This window comes from Aristolochia californica, unplaced genomic scaffold (assembly GCF_029961685.1).
Source record: "Aristolochia californica isolate CCGP_79_NKW_82.1479 unplaced genomic scaffold, dmAriCali1.0.hap1 SCAF_14, whole genome shotgun sequence".
Classification (NCBI taxonomy): domain Eukaryota; kingdom Viridiplantae; phylum Streptophyta; class Magnoliopsida; order Piperales; family Aristolochiaceae; genus Aristolochia; species Aristolochia californica.
The window spans coordinates 5,875,658-5,895,080 of record NW_027181815.1 but is presented as its reverse complement, the minus strand read 5'-3'; the positions used below and the strand labels follow the sequence as shown (position 1 = coordinate 5,895,080).

At 38.9% G+C, this 19,423-nt stretch overlaps 3 protein-coding genes across 6 annotated transcripts; 2 read left to right on the top strand and 1 right to left on the bottom strand.

The window, feature by feature from the left end:
- Positions 1–5,085: 5,085 nt before the first annotated feature.
- Positions 5,086–7,860, top strand: LOC137950763 (mitochondrial carrier protein CoAc2-like). Of its 2 annotated transcripts, none has more exons than XM_068797377.1 (7): positions 5,086–5,241; positions 6,298–6,383; positions 6,476–6,683; positions 6,824–6,950; positions 7,046–7,230; positions 7,319–7,444; positions 7,512–7,860. In XM_068797377.1, the coding sequence occupies exons 1-7, from the start codon at positions 5,086–5,088 to the stop codon at positions 7,596–7,598; spliced, it is 975 nt and encodes a 324-aa protein (XP_068653478.1). In that variant the 3' UTR covers positions 7,599–7,860. The 2 variants fall into 2 exon arrangements, with proteins under 2 accessions (XP_068653478.1, XP_068653479.1); XM_068797378.1 differs by having other exon boundaries at positions 5,179–5,241; positions 6,284–6,383.
- Positions 7,861–9,144: 1,284 nt separating this feature from the next.
- LOC137950382 (homeobox protein ATH1-like) lies at positions 9,145–13,974 on the top strand. 3 transcript variants are annotated; one of them, XM_068796823.1, is made up of 6 exons: positions 9,145–9,373; positions 9,920–9,992; positions 11,676–12,730; positions 12,851–13,203; positions 13,309–13,369; positions 13,587–13,974. In XM_068796823.1, the coding sequence occupies exons 1-6, from the start codon at positions 9,287–9,289 to the stop codon at positions 13,743–13,745; spliced, it is 1,788 nt and encodes a 595-aa protein (XP_068652924.1). In that variant the 5' UTR covers positions 9,145–9,286; the 3' UTR covers positions 13,746–13,974. The 3 variants fall into 3 exon arrangements, with proteins under 3 accessions (XP_068652924.1, XP_068652926.1, XP_068652925.1); XM_068796825.1 differs by having other exon boundaries at positions 11,290–12,730; XM_068796824.1 differs by lacking the exon at positions 9,145–9,373 and adding an exon at positions 9,638–9,772.
- Positions 13,975–15,053: 1,079 nt separating this feature from the next.
- Positions 15,054–15,689, bottom strand: LOC137950771 (abscisic acid receptor PYL2-like). The gene has a single exon (XM_068797387.1). The coding sequence runs from the start codon at positions 15,681–15,683 to the stop codon at positions 15,123–15,125; it is 561 nt and encodes a 186-aa protein (XP_068653488.1). The 5' UTR covers positions 15,684–15,689; the 3' UTR covers positions 15,054–15,122.
- Between the last annotated feature and the right edge of the window lie 3,734 nt (positions 15,690–19,423).

Here is a 19,423-nt window from a genome sequence, read left to right as displayed (position 1 = left end):
ATTGTGGACCAAAAAACAATAGGTGCTCAGTGGCACAATAAGTGTAGGCATACATATAAAAGAAGAAAATCCAAAAGAGAAAGTAATAGCATAGACTAGAATAGTTGATTTTCAAAGAAAGTAACATTAGCTAAAACAAAGGTTTTGTGTAATGACAAATGATAACACACATATCCTTTCTTATTCTGGGAGTAGCTAAAATAAAGGCACTTCAAAGCTTTGGGATCAAGTTTACTTTTGGTATAAGATAAGTTGTGTACAAAGCAAACACATTTGCACACCTTGGGAGGAAGTGAAGCAGTGAGAATTAGGAAACAATGTTGAAAATGGAAATGTCTCACCAGGTACACTTGAATATGTATAATTAATGAGATAACATGCAATGAGGATAACATATGGCTAGTAAAACTGATGAAGTATGTGAGCAATTTCTAAGAAGTATCCTTTTTCTATCTAATCAAACTATTTTATTAAGGTGTATATGCATGTGAAGTTTGGTAAATAATGCATTATTTTTTACAATATTTAGAATGGAGATGATAAATATTCTTTGGCACTATAAAAACAAAGGATATGTACCTTTTTTTAAAAATTGTGTTTCAACCATGGTACAAATGGATGTAAAATTTTCAAACATGTTAGATTAGTCTTTCAACCCAAGTCATACAAGTACAATCATCCACAAATATAACAAAGTAAATAAACTAAGTAACCATACAATGAAGTCTATTAAAGCAAAAGGACTAGACTTAAATCTCTATGAATGAGAATGGAAATTACTTCTATGATATTTAACTAATAAAATTCACAAGCTAGTAATCAACTTTAAAGAAGGAACTAAAGATTGTAAGATGGGCAAGGAATGATGGATGAGCTTATTGTACCATTGGAGGGCTTGCTTATTTGTAGGTACCAATAGGGGTGGCATCGAGCCGAGCCGAGCCCAAACCTGCTTATGTTCGAGTCGAGCTTGATTTAAATATTTCGAGTCGAGCTTCGAGCCGAGCCTTGTCTCGAGCCTAAAATTGTTATCGAGTTCGAGCCGAGCTCGAGCCTCAACATACATTTAAAATTTTTCAAAAAATATATATCGAATAAAATGTATATAAAATTATGCATACATTTTACATAAAATTGGGCATGACCTCTACATAAAATTGGGCATAACTTATAGATAATATGTGTATAAGATTGGGCATAATCTCTACTTATAATTGAGCAAAATCTATATATATGATACTTGTATAAAATTCGGCATGACCTCTACTTAAAATTGGGCATAATCAATATACATAATACCTGCATAAACACTCCATAAACACTCCATAAAATTGTCTATACATTCCATAAACACTTCATGAAATTGTTTATACACTCCATAAAATAATAATCTAAACACTCCATACACTGCATAACATTATAAATAAACTCCATACAATAATCATACACAACAAAATTAAATAAAGTATCACTATAAATTTACAATCACCCAAAAAAAACTATAAATCCTTTAAATAAAATCCTATTACTATTACAGACTTACTAGAAAATTACAAGAAATATTTTAAATTTTTCTTAGAAAAGTTAAATAGACCTCTTATTGCCTTTTCTAAGGAAATAAATAATAATTAATAATTAATCTAATATATTATTATACTTATCAATAAATTTTTAATCACATAAAATATCAAACACAAAATTGCTATGAAAATTGCCTCATGCTCAAAGTATTATATCATCAACTGTCAAATACTTATTCAAAATTTTTCTATATGGTTTTCTAACCCATCTTGGCAAGAAAATCTTACTTGGAAAATTATATGATTTTTTAAAAAGAATTTATAATTAGAAAAATATTTTGAAAAAATATGAGGCACTAATGGTCCCTATATTTCTATTAAAAATGTCTTTTCAACATTTGAAAAAACCACTAATAGTCTCTAGAAACGTATTTCTACTAAAATATCTTTTCAATTTATTTAAGAGCCATGAGGAAGGGACAAAGAGTTTTTTTTCCTTGTTTATGATCTCACACGTAGGGGTGGCTTTGAATAAATTATATATAAAATTATGCATACATTTTTAAAAAATATAATGATAGGGGAGGTTCAGGATTGAATTTCAATAATGGATTAAAATGCACCAATATTAATATTTTTTACTCCAATTGTTGTCTAGCTTGTTTAGTAATTTTTGAATTTGGCCATAATTTATTATGGCCTCCTTAGTGCCCCTAGATAAAAATTTATATTCTAGGAAAAACTAAAAATATTTTTCCTATGATACATATTCCCAAAAAAACCTTTAAATAAAATCTTATTACTATTAGTGACTTATTAGAAAATTATAGGAAATATTTTAAAATTTTCTTAGGAAAGTTAAATGGACCTTTTATGGTCTCTTATAGGGAAATAAATAAAAATTAATAATCAATCTAATATATTATTATACTTATCGATAAATTTTTAATTAAATAAAATATCAAACACAAAATTGCAATGAAAATTGCTTCATGCTAAAAGTATTACAGCATCAACTGTTAAATACTTATTCAAAAATTTTCTATACAGTTTTCTACCCCATTTTGGTACGAAAAATCTTACTTAGAAAATTATATGATTTTTAATAAAAAATTTCAATTAGAAAAATGTTTAAAAAAACATGAGACACTAATAGTTTATAGAAAATTATTTCTATAAAATTTATTTTTAATTTTTTCCAGAGGAAAAAGTTTTTTTATTTTTTTATTTTATGATCTCGCAAGGAAGGGGGAGATTATTTCTCCCTTGTTCTGGTTTTCCGCCGAGACGACGCGGAGGGAAGGGGGTTACGGCGCCGGCGAGGACCTATCGTCGGGGATGACGGCCACGACGGAGTCGGCGGCGACGGAAGCGGCGACGACGAAAACAGAGGCGACGACGAGGAGAGGAAAAAATCGAACGGACGACCACAGAGGCGGCCGGCGAGCAGCTGCAACGGCGGTATAGACGCCGACGAAAAGTTACGACGGCGGTAGAGGCGGCGACAACAACCGATGGGAGGGGACGACGGTGACGAGGGGGGAGGAAAAAATTTTCCCCCCCTCGCTCTCGCTCCCGCTCCCGCTCCCCTGCTCGCTCGCAATCCAGACCGATTCATACCGATCCGACTCATTTCGAGCCGGCTCGCGAGCCGACAAACCGAACCTAACTTCGGTCGAGCTCGGCTCGTTAAGGTAAACGAGCCGATTTCGGTGCTCGAGCTCGATAAATGACGAGTCGAACCGAGCCGAACGGAGCCGGCTCGCGAACCGGCTCGGTTCGAAGCCACCCCTAGGTACCAATATTGAAATTGCACCATTGCTAAAATAATAAATACTTCTTCGTTCATGACCTCCACATCACCTATTTGTTTTGGTTGTCTTGAAAAACTATGTATTGAAAAAATTATAAAATAGCCAAGTGACTTAGTGTTTTAACTAACTAAGAGACTTAATAGGAATGAGGCACAAAAAGAACACTAGAAAGACATAGAGATGGAAATGGAGAGGAAGAGTCATTTTGTGGACTTTTGTTTGTGAACCATCAACAATAGATACAAACTAGTTTGTTGAGCAAGAGGACAAAACCGTAAATTAGCAATCTTCCCTGTGAGACGTTCAAAGACACTTGAACCAATAACCCAAGAGAACAACAATCACATGAGAAGAAGACAAATCTGCAATGGCAATAGTAACAATAGAAGTGGTAATCACATACTTTTGAGCTTTTGAAAGATTTCAAAGTCCTCTTAGGTCAAAGCTCTTATGCTAGTAGGATGGCTGGTTTTTGAGTCTTTTGGTTTAGAAACAATTGTGACATGATTTATAGTGTCTGGTTTGGTCATACCATAATAAGACCAACTATGATTTTTTTGGGAATTGGTCATACCTCAGCCTCTGCCACCATCACTATGACCACCAGGTTCACCACGGCCTCAACCCATTTCATTAGTTGTATCACCTCTTCCTTAGAGAAAACATGTTAAAGTCTCGATATATGAAATATCATGTACCTTTGATGTTACTCTTATTGGAATATGTTACATGGCAACATATATGTCATCAAAAGAAGGTTTGGTTGAGGAGCAAAAAAATCTGAGACTTTGCCACATTGAGATACAACTTCAAGTTGGCCAAACAAATAACACCAACTAGCTCTTCCCACTGCCTTTCGAAGACTCCTATATTAGTGGAATATTATTGAATGAGCTTCCATTCTTGTAAGAAAAAACCCCAAATTTTGCAAGTATTCATTGACATTGTTTCCTTGTTTGGTAGCACACATGGTCTGAAAAACATCACAAAACCTCTTAAGGCTTGAATATAATTTTGCACAAGTGTCCCATGTTAAAATGGTAAGAGAAAATAATTCATTAATTGTATTAAATTGAGTTCAATGGTTTTCTATTTATAATATTGGAAATACTTAGAATCAAAGTATATTAAACTATCCATGTCCTAGATACACCAAAAGTAAGTAACTATAACATAAGTAGAAGACTAATAATACTAAAAGACCTCCTTAGTGAGACTCCTTCCCGTGAGACTTTAGTTAAACTTTGCCATGTTGATTCTTCCTTGATGAGATTCTTTACCATAAATATCATATAATACTCTTCTATATATGTTATTTAATACTCTCCTTCGAACTGAAGTTGTTCTTCAACTTGCAAACAAAACAAATTTTGGTCTTCACCTTCAACACTTTGGGTTGCAAATATTCTTCACCACAAGAAAATTGACTCTTGCTAGTGATTTTTTCCTTGTCCTCTCCGTCTGCTTCTGCAGCCAAAAACCAGTGGCTCCCATTCGGGACCACAGAATTGCTTTGAACCTTAACCCTTCTTGTGGAAACGGCCAAAGCATCTGCTTTCGTTCTATAAATTAGAGTATCTTGGAATTTGTTTAACTTGCGGGAGACCACCGAATTTCTTTTCTTCCAATCAAACTCGTTGAAAGAATAAACGAAGCGCTTCTCACTTGTTCATTGCCATTTCTTTTACCTCTTTAACGACCTTCTCTTTCATGCATTTTTCTTCTATGGTCTCTTCTTTTCGAGTTTTTTTATGGCGGAAAGAAGAGATGAAAAACAGTTAATTGTGTCCGATGGGATTGTACAGTCGATGCCAGTCTTTGCGAAGGAACTTGTTGCTGGAGGTGTCGCAGGTGGCATGGCGAAAACAGTTGTCGCGCCGCTGGAGCGCGTCAAGATCTTGTTTCAAGTAAGTCCTTGGGAAATTTTCTGAGACAGAAGTATCTTTTCGGTGTCTTATCTATTCAAATTATAAGTTTTTTTTGGTTTATGTGAATTTCTTATTTTATTCTTGGACGAGGTTGTGAATTTTGATGATATCACATCGTGATATTTTTAGTTTCGGCTTGTAGTTTGTTTAAGGTGGATTCTTGGGGTAATGATTTGGAACCGAATGACGGATAGTGTTGTTGGAGGGAAGTGTGTGTATTAGTTGATGATCAGTTTGATATTTTTACGTGAAGGGCTTTTCTGTTTGCTGGATTTGGTGTTTAACTTGGGACCCGCAGAGGAAAATGCGGCTTTTCTTTTTATATTGATAATTAGGGGAGCACTGTATCATCCTTGGAAGGACTTTCTTCTATTCCTTGGGTTTACGTTGTAGTGTAATGTTTTAGGTAAAATGACAGTATGGTTTCGGTGCTACCTTTGGATTTGTAAGGAATTGGGCATTAGGCTGGGTTCTTTGAGTAGCAAATCCTTCACTGGATTTGAATTATCTTGAAGTCGAAGTGATCTTGAGTCTGGGAATTTTATCAAATCTGGATGAGTGGTCTGATCGTTTACGGGATAAGTTTTCTTAGCTCATTTTTCTGTAGAAGTGCTAGAACTATCTGAAGAAACGTTTCGAAGGTAGAAATTTCCTGTCAATTCCTAAAAAGTTACTGAAAAACAAATGACCGTGGTCCATTGGCCTCAGGTTGTTCTATCTCAGCCATCCAATACAGTAACCATTGTCTCATTTTTCTTCTCTCTACTGCCTTCTGATACTATTTTTTAGCCTCAGAATTTTACTTGATGGGAATTGCCCCTTTCTGCATTTCCTTTAATCTCTTAATATTATATTAAATATGATCCATAGTTCTGTTTGAAATTGGGAGAGATTCGACGATATCATAGAGCAGAGGTGGTTTTGTTTTATAGGTCTTCATGGTTATTATCAGTTATATGTTCTGATAATGTCAGGGGGTTTGAATTGATGGTATCAATAAGATAAGTACTGTTTTCTTCAGTTACTGTTTTGCAGACAAGAAGAGCAGAGTTTCAGAGTGTAGGGTTGTTGGGATCTTTCAAAAAGATTGTACAGACAGAAGGTTTATTGGGGTTCTACAAGTAGGAAAAGAACTCTCCTATTTCCCTCTAAATCACCTTCTGCCAGTTACTTTTCAAATATATTAGCAAGTTTTGTTATTCTTTCTTCTCAGAGGAAATGGAGCTGGTGTTGCTCGGATTGTCCCTTATGCAGCTTTGCATTATATGGCTTATGAGCAAAACCGTCGGTGGATTATATCAACTTTTCCTGACATTAGAAGAGGTCCTGTGCTTGATCTTGTGGCTGGATCAATTGCAGGAGGAACTGCGGTTCTGTTCACTTATCCTCTTGATTTAGTTCGTACCAGATTAGCTTATCAGGTGAACAATTTTTTTAATACAAGCTTCTCATTTGTTTTTTCCCTGTTCTTTGCCTGGCATTGAGTTTCCTCAAAGTGAGATAAAAGATGGTGGAGTTGTGAATCCTACTGCTTTATGTTCTTCCATAAATTGTATCACAGGTGGTTGAACAATCAAAAGTGAATACAATAAGACAGCCCTACCCAGAGCCTGTTTATAGAGAAATTGCTGATTGTCTTTCCAAAATCTATAAACAAAGTGGTATAAAGGGCCTCTATCGGGGTGCAGGTGCGTACCAGATTTATGTTTTCATATTCTCAAAGAGGTATTTCTTGTCTCATTTATTTTATTGAGATCATTAACACACATGGGTTATGTCTCAGCACCATCACTATATGGGATTTTCCCATATTCTGGTCTAAAATTCTATTTCTACGAGAAGATGAAAAGTTCTGTACCCGAAGAACACAAGAAAGATATTACTGTTAACCTCATTTCTGGTTCTGTGGCCGGTTTATTGGGTCAAACATTGACTTACCCACTTGATGTTGTGAGGAGGCAAATGCAGGTAATAATTTTGATGAGGTTTAATGATAGAACTAGGAAGAAAATTTTGAGACAGAACGAGTAAGAATTTTAAGGCACACTATGTTCAGGTTCAAGCACTGGCATCATCTATTGATGGAGGTAAAGCACTGGGAACGAAGGAGAGCCTCATTCTAATTGTTCAGAGGCAAGGTTGGAAGCAACTGTTTTCTGGGCTCAGCATTAATTACTTGAAGGTATACATCTTTCTGTTTCCATTTTATATTTATTCTTTAAAGGTAAAGAAGCTGTCTTTTAACGCAGGTAGTTCCATCAGTAGGAATAGGGTTCACTGTGTATGATGCAATGAAGTCATGGTTGAGAGTTCCGTCACGAGAGGAGAAGAAATAGGCATGGGTGCCTCCACATAAAGTATGTGGACCAATCTAACAAGAGAACTGCTACTGACGCAGCGAGCTAGCTTTTCAAGGTCGGTCCTTTTGGTATGATGTACCAAATAGGCCGCGCATTAAACATTCATAGCGAGGTCACATGAAGAAGGTCGTCTGGCTATTACAAAGTGGCTCAGTGGGCTGCTCAACATGACATGACATGACATGAGCAGACTTGTATTGAATTGGTAGATTTATGAGGAAGCAGCTTAATAACCCGTTTCAAAAAGCTATTTTGTCTTTTCAATTTATGGTTTTGGGTTTTGCCCTGATGATTTTCTCATGCTGCATCTCCCAAATAAACCTATACAGGATTTGTGCCTGAATTTTTTTAAGTCAATCATTCTTTCTAATTTTTAAGGAGCCCAGTTTTACGCAGATGATAAAACCTGTTCTTGGGGGTATGGCCTACTGATCCTGGACTTTATTTGGCCTTTTTCCTTTGGATCCTTCTTTTTCTGTTTTTTAGTCTCCAGGAGCTTCACTTCCGAGTATCCCAGCATTTGGCGCTTTCCATACGACAAGAGAGGATAGCTTCGTGTCTTCTTCAACTTCAACTAATGAATCGAGCAGCCTTAATTCCTGCTCGTCGCCCTTCCAAATATTTCAGGGCATTAAACCCCAGTTTGTCGTCGCCTCCACAAATACACACTTTTGAGTTCTGATTTCTCAGACTGGGACTTGAAGCAGGACCCGAATCACCAGCTAAATTTACCCAAGTTGTGGGGTTAGAGAAGGAGATGTACCTCGTTTCCGCCAAAGTCGATTCACAGCCACTCATGACTTGCCGAGAAAAGCTGGGTCGGTTGCACAAGCGGACCCCTATGGGCATTTGGTGAGGGTGGCCCTGTTTTCGAATGAAAAGTCATGTCCTGCAGGCGCCACTGGTTCATTTGTTTTCAATGCGGACAGACGGGTAATGGCAGTCTCTCGCAGAAACTGCCCGTCCACTTTAATGGCTACAATCCGGACAGGCCCCCCCATACCTTGATTCTTCTACCTCTCTTCTTCCATTGCAAAGAGAACATCTCAAGGACCCGCTAACCTCAGTAGTAACAGTAAGCATACGACCTCCCGTCCCCAGATCAATTGTGCCGCACTAAATTGCTAAGTCACGACGAGTTGACGATTCCCCTGTTTTTTTTTTTTTTTTCTCTCGTTTTTTTTGTTCAACGACGTAATCAACTTCAGGTGGTACGCAATTGCGCATCAGTTACTAATCACCCATGAATGGAAGAAATTAAATATCGAAAGCTTTTAACGAGAAGTACAAAGGGGGGAAGCTATCATCATTGAGACCGTACGCGATTGGGTTCTGCAAAGGGAAAAGAGAAGAGCCTGCGGCAGCCCCATTTTAAAATTGTCAGAGATCTATCTCCCACTAAAATTTCCTCGGAAGTCTTTGCGACTTGAACTGCTGACGCCACCGGTGTCCTTGATTCACTTTTTTTTTTTTTTAATATTTGTTTTTTGCCAATAAAAAGAAAACAAGGGGAAGAGGAAAAGGAAAACAGCGGCCTAAGAAGCTAATGAAAGTAGCGTCGTTTCTCTGCAGCCGGCTGAAAATAGCTCTGCTGGGAACAGGGATTTGAACAGAGAAATCAGATATTTTGAGAGTGATGATTGCAGAGAGAGAAGCAGAGGAGGATGAGGAAGACGAGGGAAATCAGAGGAGACGAGAGACTGATGGGCCCCCTAAAGCCTGCAGCAGAAATGAGTGTCACTGTACCAACAGTAATGCTCTCCCTTTCCTTCTCTTTCTACATGTCTTTGGTTTTTTCCTCTCGTGTGGCTAAGTCTTCCTTCCCTATCCTTTTTTTCTGTCCCGGAACACGAGTCGTTGCTTCTTTCCTCCGAACTGCTAATTGTTTTTCTCATTTGCAACTGTCTTCATTCGGTTCTGGAGTTCTGCCACACAAGGTAAATAGACAAAGCATGAGAGCTTCCGGTTTTGCTTCACGTTCTCTGTTCTGTTGATTTGGTATTGAGTCTTACTCCTTGGGCTTCTCAGTTCTTGGACTGAATCAGTCTCTTTAGCAACAGGTTTGTGTCATGCGCTTTTGACATAATAGGAGAAAAGAGTGGTTTATGATGGGTTCCGGACCCATCCCTTTAGTTCTAACTTCTGAAAAGGTTGCCACTTTCAGTGATCAATTTTTTTTTTTTTTTTGTTTTCGTGGGTTAGGTTTAATGTCTTTTGACTATTTAGTTCTAGACGCCTGTGCAAAAGCCTATGAATGTTGATGAACTCTTACCTCTATGACCCTGGTTATGAGTCAGGTCGCAAGAAAGAATTTGCCTCATCATTGGCGGTTTGTTTCAGAACAGGGGATTCACCGTCTTCGGACAGAAGGTAGGTCCTCTCTCTCTCTCTCCCTTTTTTTCTTCTGTTTTGCGTAAACTTGAGCGATTCTTTGGCGTTACTAGACTGAAGCAGACTGCACTAAGTTTGTGGTAACAGAAATTTTTCTGCTTTAGTTGTACCTGACCACCTTAAGGGTCCAAGACGTGTTTGTATATTTCAAATCACTTAGTAATGTGCTTCAACTTCGAATTAGAAATCTTTGGTCAAACAGCGTGTGGAATGGAGTAGGACTTTTGGTTGTGGCATATTGTTATCCCATTGTTGCCAGCTCTTTGCAAACTTTTCTTCTGTTCACTGAAGTTTCATGCAGATTCTTGAACCAAGAACACGACTGTCTCATGCCATTGTTGAGACTGGACAGAGTTCGTTTGGTTCCTTTTCTTTACCTTCACATTGATAATCTGCTCAGTGACATACTATACTGGAGCTTCATACTTACTGAGTTTTAAATCAAACTGAGAACATGATGTAAGGCATCTTATCCTCCTGTGTGGCAGTTGTTGAGTAGTGTTAGGCTTGGATTGTCAGCTGATACTCTCTTACTATGAAAAAAGAAATAAAGCACTTGGACTAGTGAACTGCTGGCTAAGAACAGACAAAAGAAACAGAATAAAAAAATGTAACAGAGTCAGAATGTTTTTCAGAACATGAGATTCGGATCAGGATACCTCAATGGTGTTTTGTTCTACATCTACATAGGGGTTTGAATATTTTTACCCCATGTCAAATGTATGTGTTGGCGTTTATTTGCTAATTCATCAGACCAAAACTACAGAGAAAGGTGAACTGAGTGGAAAGTTCTCTGCCGAATCACATTTACTATAGGAGTCAACAGATATGGAACTTTTGTGCAGTCTAGGTCATTGCACTAATATTATGTAGTTGCCAATCAATTTGATCCTCCTCCAGGTTTTGAGAAACTTTTGGGCTGCAGCATCCACAAACACAGCCATCTCTAGACTTTTATTCCTTCTATACAAGAGAAATGATAGGTAGCTTGTGACTGCATTCTGCATCATTGCCGCTAGTTATGATGTTACTGAATGGGAAAATTGCCTTGTTGACTTGAAAAGCTGATATTGACATGGAAAGATAAACCGTTCTCATATTGTGCAGTACTCTTTTACCTTCTCCCATATATGATGTTTGGATTCTTCTCTTACACTTAAATGTGAGTTAATAGGACATTCGTTTTTTTTTTTTTGTCAAAGATGAAGTTATGGTGCAGTGCTGAAATCGGCATATGTTATCTACCTTTCTTTTAACATTACATCTACTTTCCCAGGTTAACATTTCAAAAAAGTTTTGCTTAAGAAGTTCAAAGGGATTCTATTGTTTGTGGAATATGCTTCATGCTGTTGAGAGGGGTTCACTTACAAAGATTGCTTGCAGATTTGTCTGGAACAAAGCACCAATGTTTAACACTTGGGCAGCTTCTGCTTCCTTATCACTGGGCTTGATGTAGTGAAAATTCCAAGGTTTAGAATACTGAGAACCTTCCATCAGAAAAGATCAAATACAGTTTGGGTTAAAATCTGTCTTCAGAGTTCACAATTGTCTCTGACTCTATATTATTGTTCTATTCATTTCTCAGTGGTTTCCAATTTATATGTAAAGCATCATTGATGGCAATGAAGAATGGTATATTTAACTCATCATTACCTATTTCAGATCGAAATTCAATGTTTATAGATGCAACCTCTGAACAGATATATCCGGATCCACTTGTTCAACCCAGTGAGCTTGATCTTAACTCTCAAACTCAGATAATATCTGGATATCCTTTACTTTCAACATTTCCTTCAAATCACATTGACAGCCATATCAGAAGAGACACTTTGAGCACCAGTGCTATTGGAGACAACCAGTTTCCTGAGGAATTTGTTGGCACTTCTGTGTCAGCTACTTCTCTTGCAACCCTTCTCTCTCCGAGGACCGGTATCCAAGAAACTGCATATGCAGTCACTGCCTCTGAGACATCTGTGATACCATTGTCAAATCTGAGAACTTTCATTTCTTACGATAGTTCTAATGCATCGAAATCCAACATAGATTTTTTAGCATCCAAAAAAGATATGGGAATGAATGGCCAACTTAGTTATCGATGGGATTACCATCAATTATTGGATCATCAAGAGGTTCCAGTCAAGGCCACTAACAGCTCCGTGGGCCCATCATACCATGTCAGCACAAATCATACATTCGGTTACCGTCTCCCTTGTAATGAGCTTTCCCTCAGTCTTGCCTCTTCTCGCCCTTCCATTGCAGTGTCAGATCAATGCTCAGAAATAAGTTGCTCTGGTGTAACTCATGTTGCTTCAAAAGCTAACGGATATGCTGAATATGGTGATTCACAAGTAGGGTCTTGCACTGGTTGGCCTGGTTTGAGTAACAATGGGCTAAGATTTGAGCAAGCCTCATCCAATTGTAAGGATCTCCTGATGGGTTGTGGGCCATATAGACAGCTAGCTTGGTTCTTGCAGGTGCCACTGGGATCAAAGTATCTCCATGTAGCTCAGGATATACTAGTCAAGATTGCCTGCTATGCACTAGAGAATCTAAAGGACATGGATCAAAATGAAATAGAAATGGGCGATTCAATATCAGTCTCCAATAAGTGTCACTTCTCTCCTGGCGAAATCCAATATCAAGGCCAGATGAAGCACGGATTGCGAAAGCAAGGACTTGAAACCCAGAAAGCAGAACTGTTAGCTATGCTCCAAGTGGTAATTTGAATCCTTTTTGTCTGCTCAAAAGATCTTCAATTTTGTTCATTTTCTCAGATCCTCCTTGGTTTTTCTCTGTTTCGTTTTTTTTTTTATTCTGGGTTTAACTTTTATAATCAGGTTGACCGAAGGTACAACCAATGTGTCGACCAAATTCAGGGAGTTGTATCTGAATTCCATGTTGCAACAAAGCTGGATCCCCAGATTCACACTCATTTGGCCCTTTACACAGTCTCGAGTCTCTATAGAAAACTTAGGGACCGAATATCCCATCAAATTCTCATCATGGGAAACTGCCTTGACAGTGAAAGCATGCAAGAAAGCCATAAGTCTTTAGAATCTTCTTTGCAAAAGCAGTTGATGTTGCAGCATATGAGAAGAAGTGATCCACTGTCATGGCGACCACAGAGAGGGCTCCCAGAGAAGTCTGTCGCTGTTTTACGACAATGGATGTTTCAGAATTTCCTCCATCCGTGAGTTGCTTACTTGGATTAGTGTGAAATAAGCTTTTGAATTCTTGTTGTTTTAGTGAAGATTTAACTAGCAGGATGTAATATCAACAGATATCTAACTTTCAGGTACCCAAAAGATGCAGAAAAGCATTTACTTGCCCTCAGAAGTGGGCTGACTCGGAACCAGGTACTTGTATTTTGCCAGTGCACGTTTGTTGGAAAACTCCTTTGCGGGAATGTGGTCTCGGTTTTTGGCACAATAGGATGTTAAGTTTTGTTTCCTGCAGTTTAAAACCATGGAGTGTTAAGCAGGACATATTGGCCAACACTGAAATGAGCACATACAACTCTTGTCTATATTTTATGTTCAATTTTCTTATCCCTCACATAACCCAATTGATCAGGTCTCAAATTGGTTCATCAACGCACGGGTCCGACTGTGGAAGCCAATGATAGAAGAAATGTACATGGAGATGAACAAAACTGATGGGAAGGAAGAAGGAAATATTGGTCCTCACAGGCACCCCGGATTCAGCAAGAATCATAGGTTTCAAATGGACTGAAGTGGTGTATTTTCTAAACATACCAGGATGCACTCGTCCTGCACTTGTTTGCAGAAATCTGTTATCTCATCTAATTGCAACTGTAAGCACAGTTGTCTTTAGGTATGGCAAAGTGTAAGTAACGATTTTTATTCATGCAGAAGAGACTGGTTTGTAGTAATTGTATATATGTGTGATATTAGGTTTAGTAACGGTTGAACTATATATGTGACTTGGACTAATTTTGATTAGCTAGCCACTTTTTTGTTGGACATGAATAGGTCCTAAAATAACTCTTCCTTGGACAGGTTGCGTCATCTCTGTGTGACACACTATCCTCTTCTCTCTCTTTCAAATGCCTCTTAGCCTTCCATTTAAGGCTCATGTCGGTACGAATCGATCTTCAATGATAGCTTCCGGCTCTTTAAATATACGATAGCCTGCATGGGGAACACATAAAGTTCCTTACGTTATTTGGTGAATTCCAGTAGAGGAGCCTGACCTCTTCTGATCTGTTGGCCAAATCGAAGCGGCTGAGATGGGCTTTATAATTGTCTCCCCTGCTTTCAGTTCCCTATCACATGTCTCGTAAAGCTACTCACATGTCTCGTAAGGTTCCGCCATGTCACCACAAACGAGATTAGGGTTGACATTGCGGCCTTTACAGCAAACCGCCGAAATTGCTTACCTACTGTTCACCGCCTTCAAGAAAAAGCTCCAGTTCCTTCCACTTTCTCCCTCACTTTTTTGTTCTTTCTTTCGGTGCCTTTTCCCAGGAAACATGCAAGGAACGAAATCAGATAGTTTTTTTTTTTGTGTGTGTGTTTTCGGAGGAAGATGAGGACAGACCGATGAAATTTGAAAGTGCCTGCAGTCATCGGAAGAGTAGAGATTATAACTGAAATCGGCAGGGTATGCAGCCGCGTATGTAAGGTAATTGATGGAGAAGTTGGAACTGGAAAGGAATCATCATCTGAAGTCAGTACTTGCATCAGCATTGACAGAATGAATGTGGGTTTCGGCTTTTTTTTCTTCTGCAACTCGATATTATCGATGGGGATCGAAGTGGGAAAAGGCAGAAGAAAGATCAATTAAAACAAAGAACAAAACGTAAAGATAGTAAAAGTTCATACATAGATCAAGTGAGAGGAAAACTGCGGTGAGAATCACTCTGCGGACGAGATGGCCGTTCTCTCAACAATAATTTTGATCATTTCCAATAACAATTACAGCAAAAACCCACCCATCCACCCACCAATATTCGAATAAATAAAATCACCCAACTTGAAAGTACTCTTTGTCTCTTCTTCATTTTCTCCTCAAGAACTGACCAGTAAATTACAGAAAGAGAAAAATAACACAAACCCATGACGATCAGTCGCACTCTCGCCGCCATCCTCATCCAGCATGTCCGTTATTCCCTTGTAAAGAGGCCACAGCCACAACCGCCAGCTTCTGCAAATTCAACTTGACAACAGTGTCGACGAACATCTTCGTATCCTCCCCGGTGTTTCCATCCGGTATATCAACAATATAGGACTCCAGAACGACCGTATAAACCTTGCCGTCTGCCTTCCAGAACTCATTAACCGAGGTGACCGACCTGTAATTCTTGAGCCGGTGCTCGCCCCCAACGACGCTGAAGCTCAGTATATGGTTCTCATCGTCCAACATCTCGAGCCTCTCGGTGCTGGTCGAGGCCGGCAGGCCGGATATAACCGTGACGTCCCTGATGGAGCCCACCCCTCCATCCCCTCTCATGGAGCTGCTCTTGATGAAGTGCTTGTACCTCTGCGGATTCTCGAAGCTCCGGACGAGGGGCCAGACGGCGTCGACGGGTGCGTCGATCTTCTGCGTGATCAGGGAAGTACACGTGTGCGGCGCCGGCTCGAACGTATGGTACGTGCGGATGACCGTATCAAGTTCCGCCAATTCTTCGTGGGTTAGCGGCTCCGGCATCTTCTCAGTCGCAAGAGGAGCAGCTCAATAGAGACCTCATGCAAGGAGAAACCGAAGCAGAGAAGAGAGAGGGACGGTGGAGGTGGAGGCGAAGATGAAGAAGGTGGTTGCATGAAAGTCCTGGACATATATATCTATTTATGAATTGACTTTTTAAAAAGGTCTCTCTATCTGTATAATATTTTTAGGTGACCGATATGCCCTTGTATGTTTTATAAAAATGATCCGCACTAGAAGACAAACATTTCAGTGAAGACTTTTGTCGTTTTCGTAAAAGGGCAAGTCGGAAAATGACAGAAACATGGAAATCCGCTGCCCATAACTCAATTTTTTAATAAATCAACCATCAAATCGACTAAGATACGAAGTGCAACGTAGTAATAGAAAATAGGGAGGTCATAATCGGAAATTTAAAAAAGGGAAAAGATGAGGGGCAAAACGGGGAAAGAGAGGACAAAGAGGAGGACCGACGGAGAGAGTTGTCGCCATCTTTGAAAAGAGGGGAAGTGTAGATTGGGAGGATCATGTGAGGCGTGTAACAAACTCTCCGCTTTGAAGGGGTTCCATGCCTTCTTTCCGCTTTTGCACCTGGCCCTACCCTAACCACATATACCCATCATCACTCTTCCCTCTTTTGTTTTTTTCTTGATTATTACATTTTTTGCCATTGTTATTATATTCACTAAATATTTTCGCATGTAAAAACATTGTGTATAGTTAGTATCGTTTATTAAACTTTTTATTAATAATTTTTATTGAAGAATAATTTAAACTTGTAAAAGATAAATTGACGTTTCTTCGTCTGCTAACGGTGATAGCAGTCGGAACAACCCTACAGCCGGGAAAGAAAAAGAGTGAGAAGAGAACCCCGTGGGCAGTCGATGCCCATCTGCATGCCTTTCGATAGGGATCATTCACGGGGCCTCCCACCTCTTGCCCTTCAAACGTAAACACCCAGAAAAGAGAGCGATTTTCCCCTTGCAGTTTTGAACTTTGAACATGGCTACCATATTAAAAACTGGAAATCTATGCAATGAAAAGTGAAAGAGACAATGAAAAGTGAAAGAGACAAGATGGAAAATCCTATGCGGTTGAAGGAACTTATAAATAACCTCAACTTACCCGAGTGCTCTCCTCTTTAATAACGAAGTGAGCTTATAAATAACCTCAACTTACTCGAGTGCTCTCCTCTTTAATAACGAAGTGAGCTTATAAATAACCTCAACTTACCCGAGTGCTCTCTCCAAGTCGCCAACCACAGTAACGCATGATGAGATTAGAGCAATTGCTGTAGTGGGAGCAGTTGATGTGAACAAGGGTACATAATACCTTCTTAAACTGCCGATGATTAAGAAGCACGACTGTTCTCTAATCATAATGTCTCCTCTCCACTAAGGTTAATGCCGGCTGTTTTTTAATCAAAAAGCGTTCACCCAATTTGACTTAGGGGCTTGTAATGTTGCTTAAACAAATCATAGATCATTGATGCTTTGCCTTTGGAAACTTGATAGGCTACTGATGGGGTCTTGGGACCAGTCCAGTATTTTATTAATACTAAGATAACAAGTTAACCACTATTTTCAGCCTTGTAGCGAAAAAGTGGAATGCAAGTTTGACGTGGTTAAGTAATGTGCCTACTCCACGGGAGCACTCCAATTTCACTATAACTCAAGTAATTACATAATGCATCAGTGAGGATAAAATAACCAGTGTCATTCCCCTTTAAAGCAACAATTGGTGAAAAGTAACCAAGAAAACAATTGCTTTGATTTGCTCACCAAGCATCCCTTTCATTTCAAATTGTGAAACAGATAACCGAAAATAATAACAGAGATTTAACGAATGGTTTTCCGATTAGTTTATTCTTCTCCGTTTAGGAGGTATTTATAATACATTACAAGTTTCCTCCGATCACGCTATACAGCTATACATTTCAACACTCCCCCTCAAGTTGGTGCATAGATATCATTCAAACCCAACTTGTCAATTATACCATGAAATGCTTTCCTTGATACTGCCTTCGTGAGCATATCCGCCATCTGACTCGCAGATTGAATGAAGAGGAATTGTATAATCTTTGCATCGAGGTTCTCTTTGATGAAATGACGATCAACTTCAACATGTTTAGTGCGATCATATTGAACTGGATTTTGTGCAATTGCGATAGCTGCCTTGTTATCACAGTGAAGATTCATAGGTTTGTCGTATTCAATCCCTAGGTCTCTCAGTATATTCCGTATCCATAACAACTCGCATACACCATGAGCCATACCTCGAAATTCAGCTTCAACACTTGATCTTGATACTACCTTCTGTTTTTTGCTTCTCCAAGTGACAAGATTCCCTTCCACAAAAGTAAAGTAACCCGACGTGGATCTTCTGGTTGTCTGATCACCTGCCCAATCAGAGTCTGTATACCCTTCAATACTAGAGATACCATTTTTTGAGAATAACAAACCTTTTCCTGGAGCACTCTTTAAGTATCTCAAGATCCGATAGACTGCTTCCATATGTTCTTCACTTGGTGCATGCATGAACTGGGTCACAACGCTTACTGCATATGCTACATCGGGCCTTGTGTGGGATAGGTAGATTAATCTTCCAACTAATCGCTGATAACGCCCTTTGTCTGCTGGAATTTGATCTGGAAGAATTCCGAGTTTATGATGCATTTCCATCGGCGTCTCTATTGGTTTACAGTCAAGCATTCCGGTTTCAGCTAGAAGATCCAACACATATTTTCGCTGTGAAAGGAAGACTCCATGTTTCGATCTTGCAACTTCAATCCCCAAAAAATATTTAAGTTGTCCGAGATCCTTCATTTCAAATTTAGTAGCTAGATACTCCTATAAAGCTTGCATTTCACCTGGGTCATCTCCTGTCACGACCATATCATCAACATATACAATTAATGCTGTTACCTTTCCTTCTTTGTTTTATAAACAAAGTATGATCTGAATTACTTTGTTTATAACCAAACTCCTTCATTGTAGTCGAGAATCTCCCAAACCATGCTCTAGGTGACTGTTTCAGCCCATACAATGACTTCTTCAATTTACAAACTTTACCTTGAGACAAAGAACCACTTTTTACACCTGGTGGTAGTTCCATGTAGACTTCTTCTTCTAAGTCTCCATTGAGGAAGGCATTTTTAACGTCAAATTGTTGCAGAGGCCAGTCTCGATTTGCTGCTATAGATATAAGAATACGAATTGTATTGATCTTAGCTACTGGTGCAAAAGTATCCTGATAGTCTATCCCATACCTTTGCGTATATCCTTTTGCAACTAGCCGAGCTTTATATCTGTCAATGCTTCCATCCGGTTTGAGTTTCAATGTGAACACCCATCGACATCCAATTGTTTTTACTCCTTTAGGTTGGGGAACAAGTTCCCAAGTGGCATTTTTTTTGTAGAGCCTCCATCTCTTCGTTCATCGCTTTTTTCCATTTTGGATTAGCTAATGCATCCTGCACATTACTAGGAATAGAAACCCTGGATAATTGATCAACAGTAAATGCATATGATTTAGTCAACCTATGGGAGGACACATAGTTATTGATTGAGTATTTGGTCTTTGCTTCAAGATCAGGTTCATACTGTTTTTTTGGAACTCCCCTATTCAATCTTTGTGGATATCTAGAGGTTATGTTTTCTGTAGGAAGACATGTTTCAGTAGACTCATCAAACACAGGATTCGTATTTACCTGAGGAGGAACATTCTGGGTTGATTCTTCAGTT

Bases quoted from the DNA above. Each gene is read 5' to 3' on its own strand.
- LOC137950763 (XM_068797377.1), top strand. From the start codon at position 5,086: ATGGCGGAAAGAAGAGATGAAAAACAGTTAATTGTGTCCGATGGGATT. The intron at 6,684-6,823 runs GTGAACAATTTT...ATTGTATCACAG, and splicing joins GTACCAGATTAGCTTATCAG to GTGGTTGAACAATCAAAAGT. The intron at 7,445-7,511 runs GTATACATCTTT...CTTTTAACGCAG, and splicing joins TCAGCATTAATTACTTGAAG to GTAGTTCCATCAGTAGGAAT.
- LOC137950382 (XM_068796823.1), top strand. From the start codon at position 9,287: ATGAGGAAGACGAGGGAAATCAGAGGAGACGAGAGACTGATGGGCCCC. The intron at 9,993-11,675 runs GTAGGTCCTCTC...TACCTATTTCAG, and splicing joins TCACCGTCTTCGGACAGAAG to ATCGAAATTCAATGTTTATA. The intron at 12,731-12,850 runs GTAATTTGAATC...TTTTATAATCAG, and splicing joins TGTTAGCTATGCTCCAAGTG to GTTGACCGAAGGTACAACCA.
- LOC137950771 (XM_068797387.1), bottom strand. From the start codon at position 15,683: ATGCCGGAGCCGCTAACCCACGAAGAATTGGCGGAACTTGATACGGTC.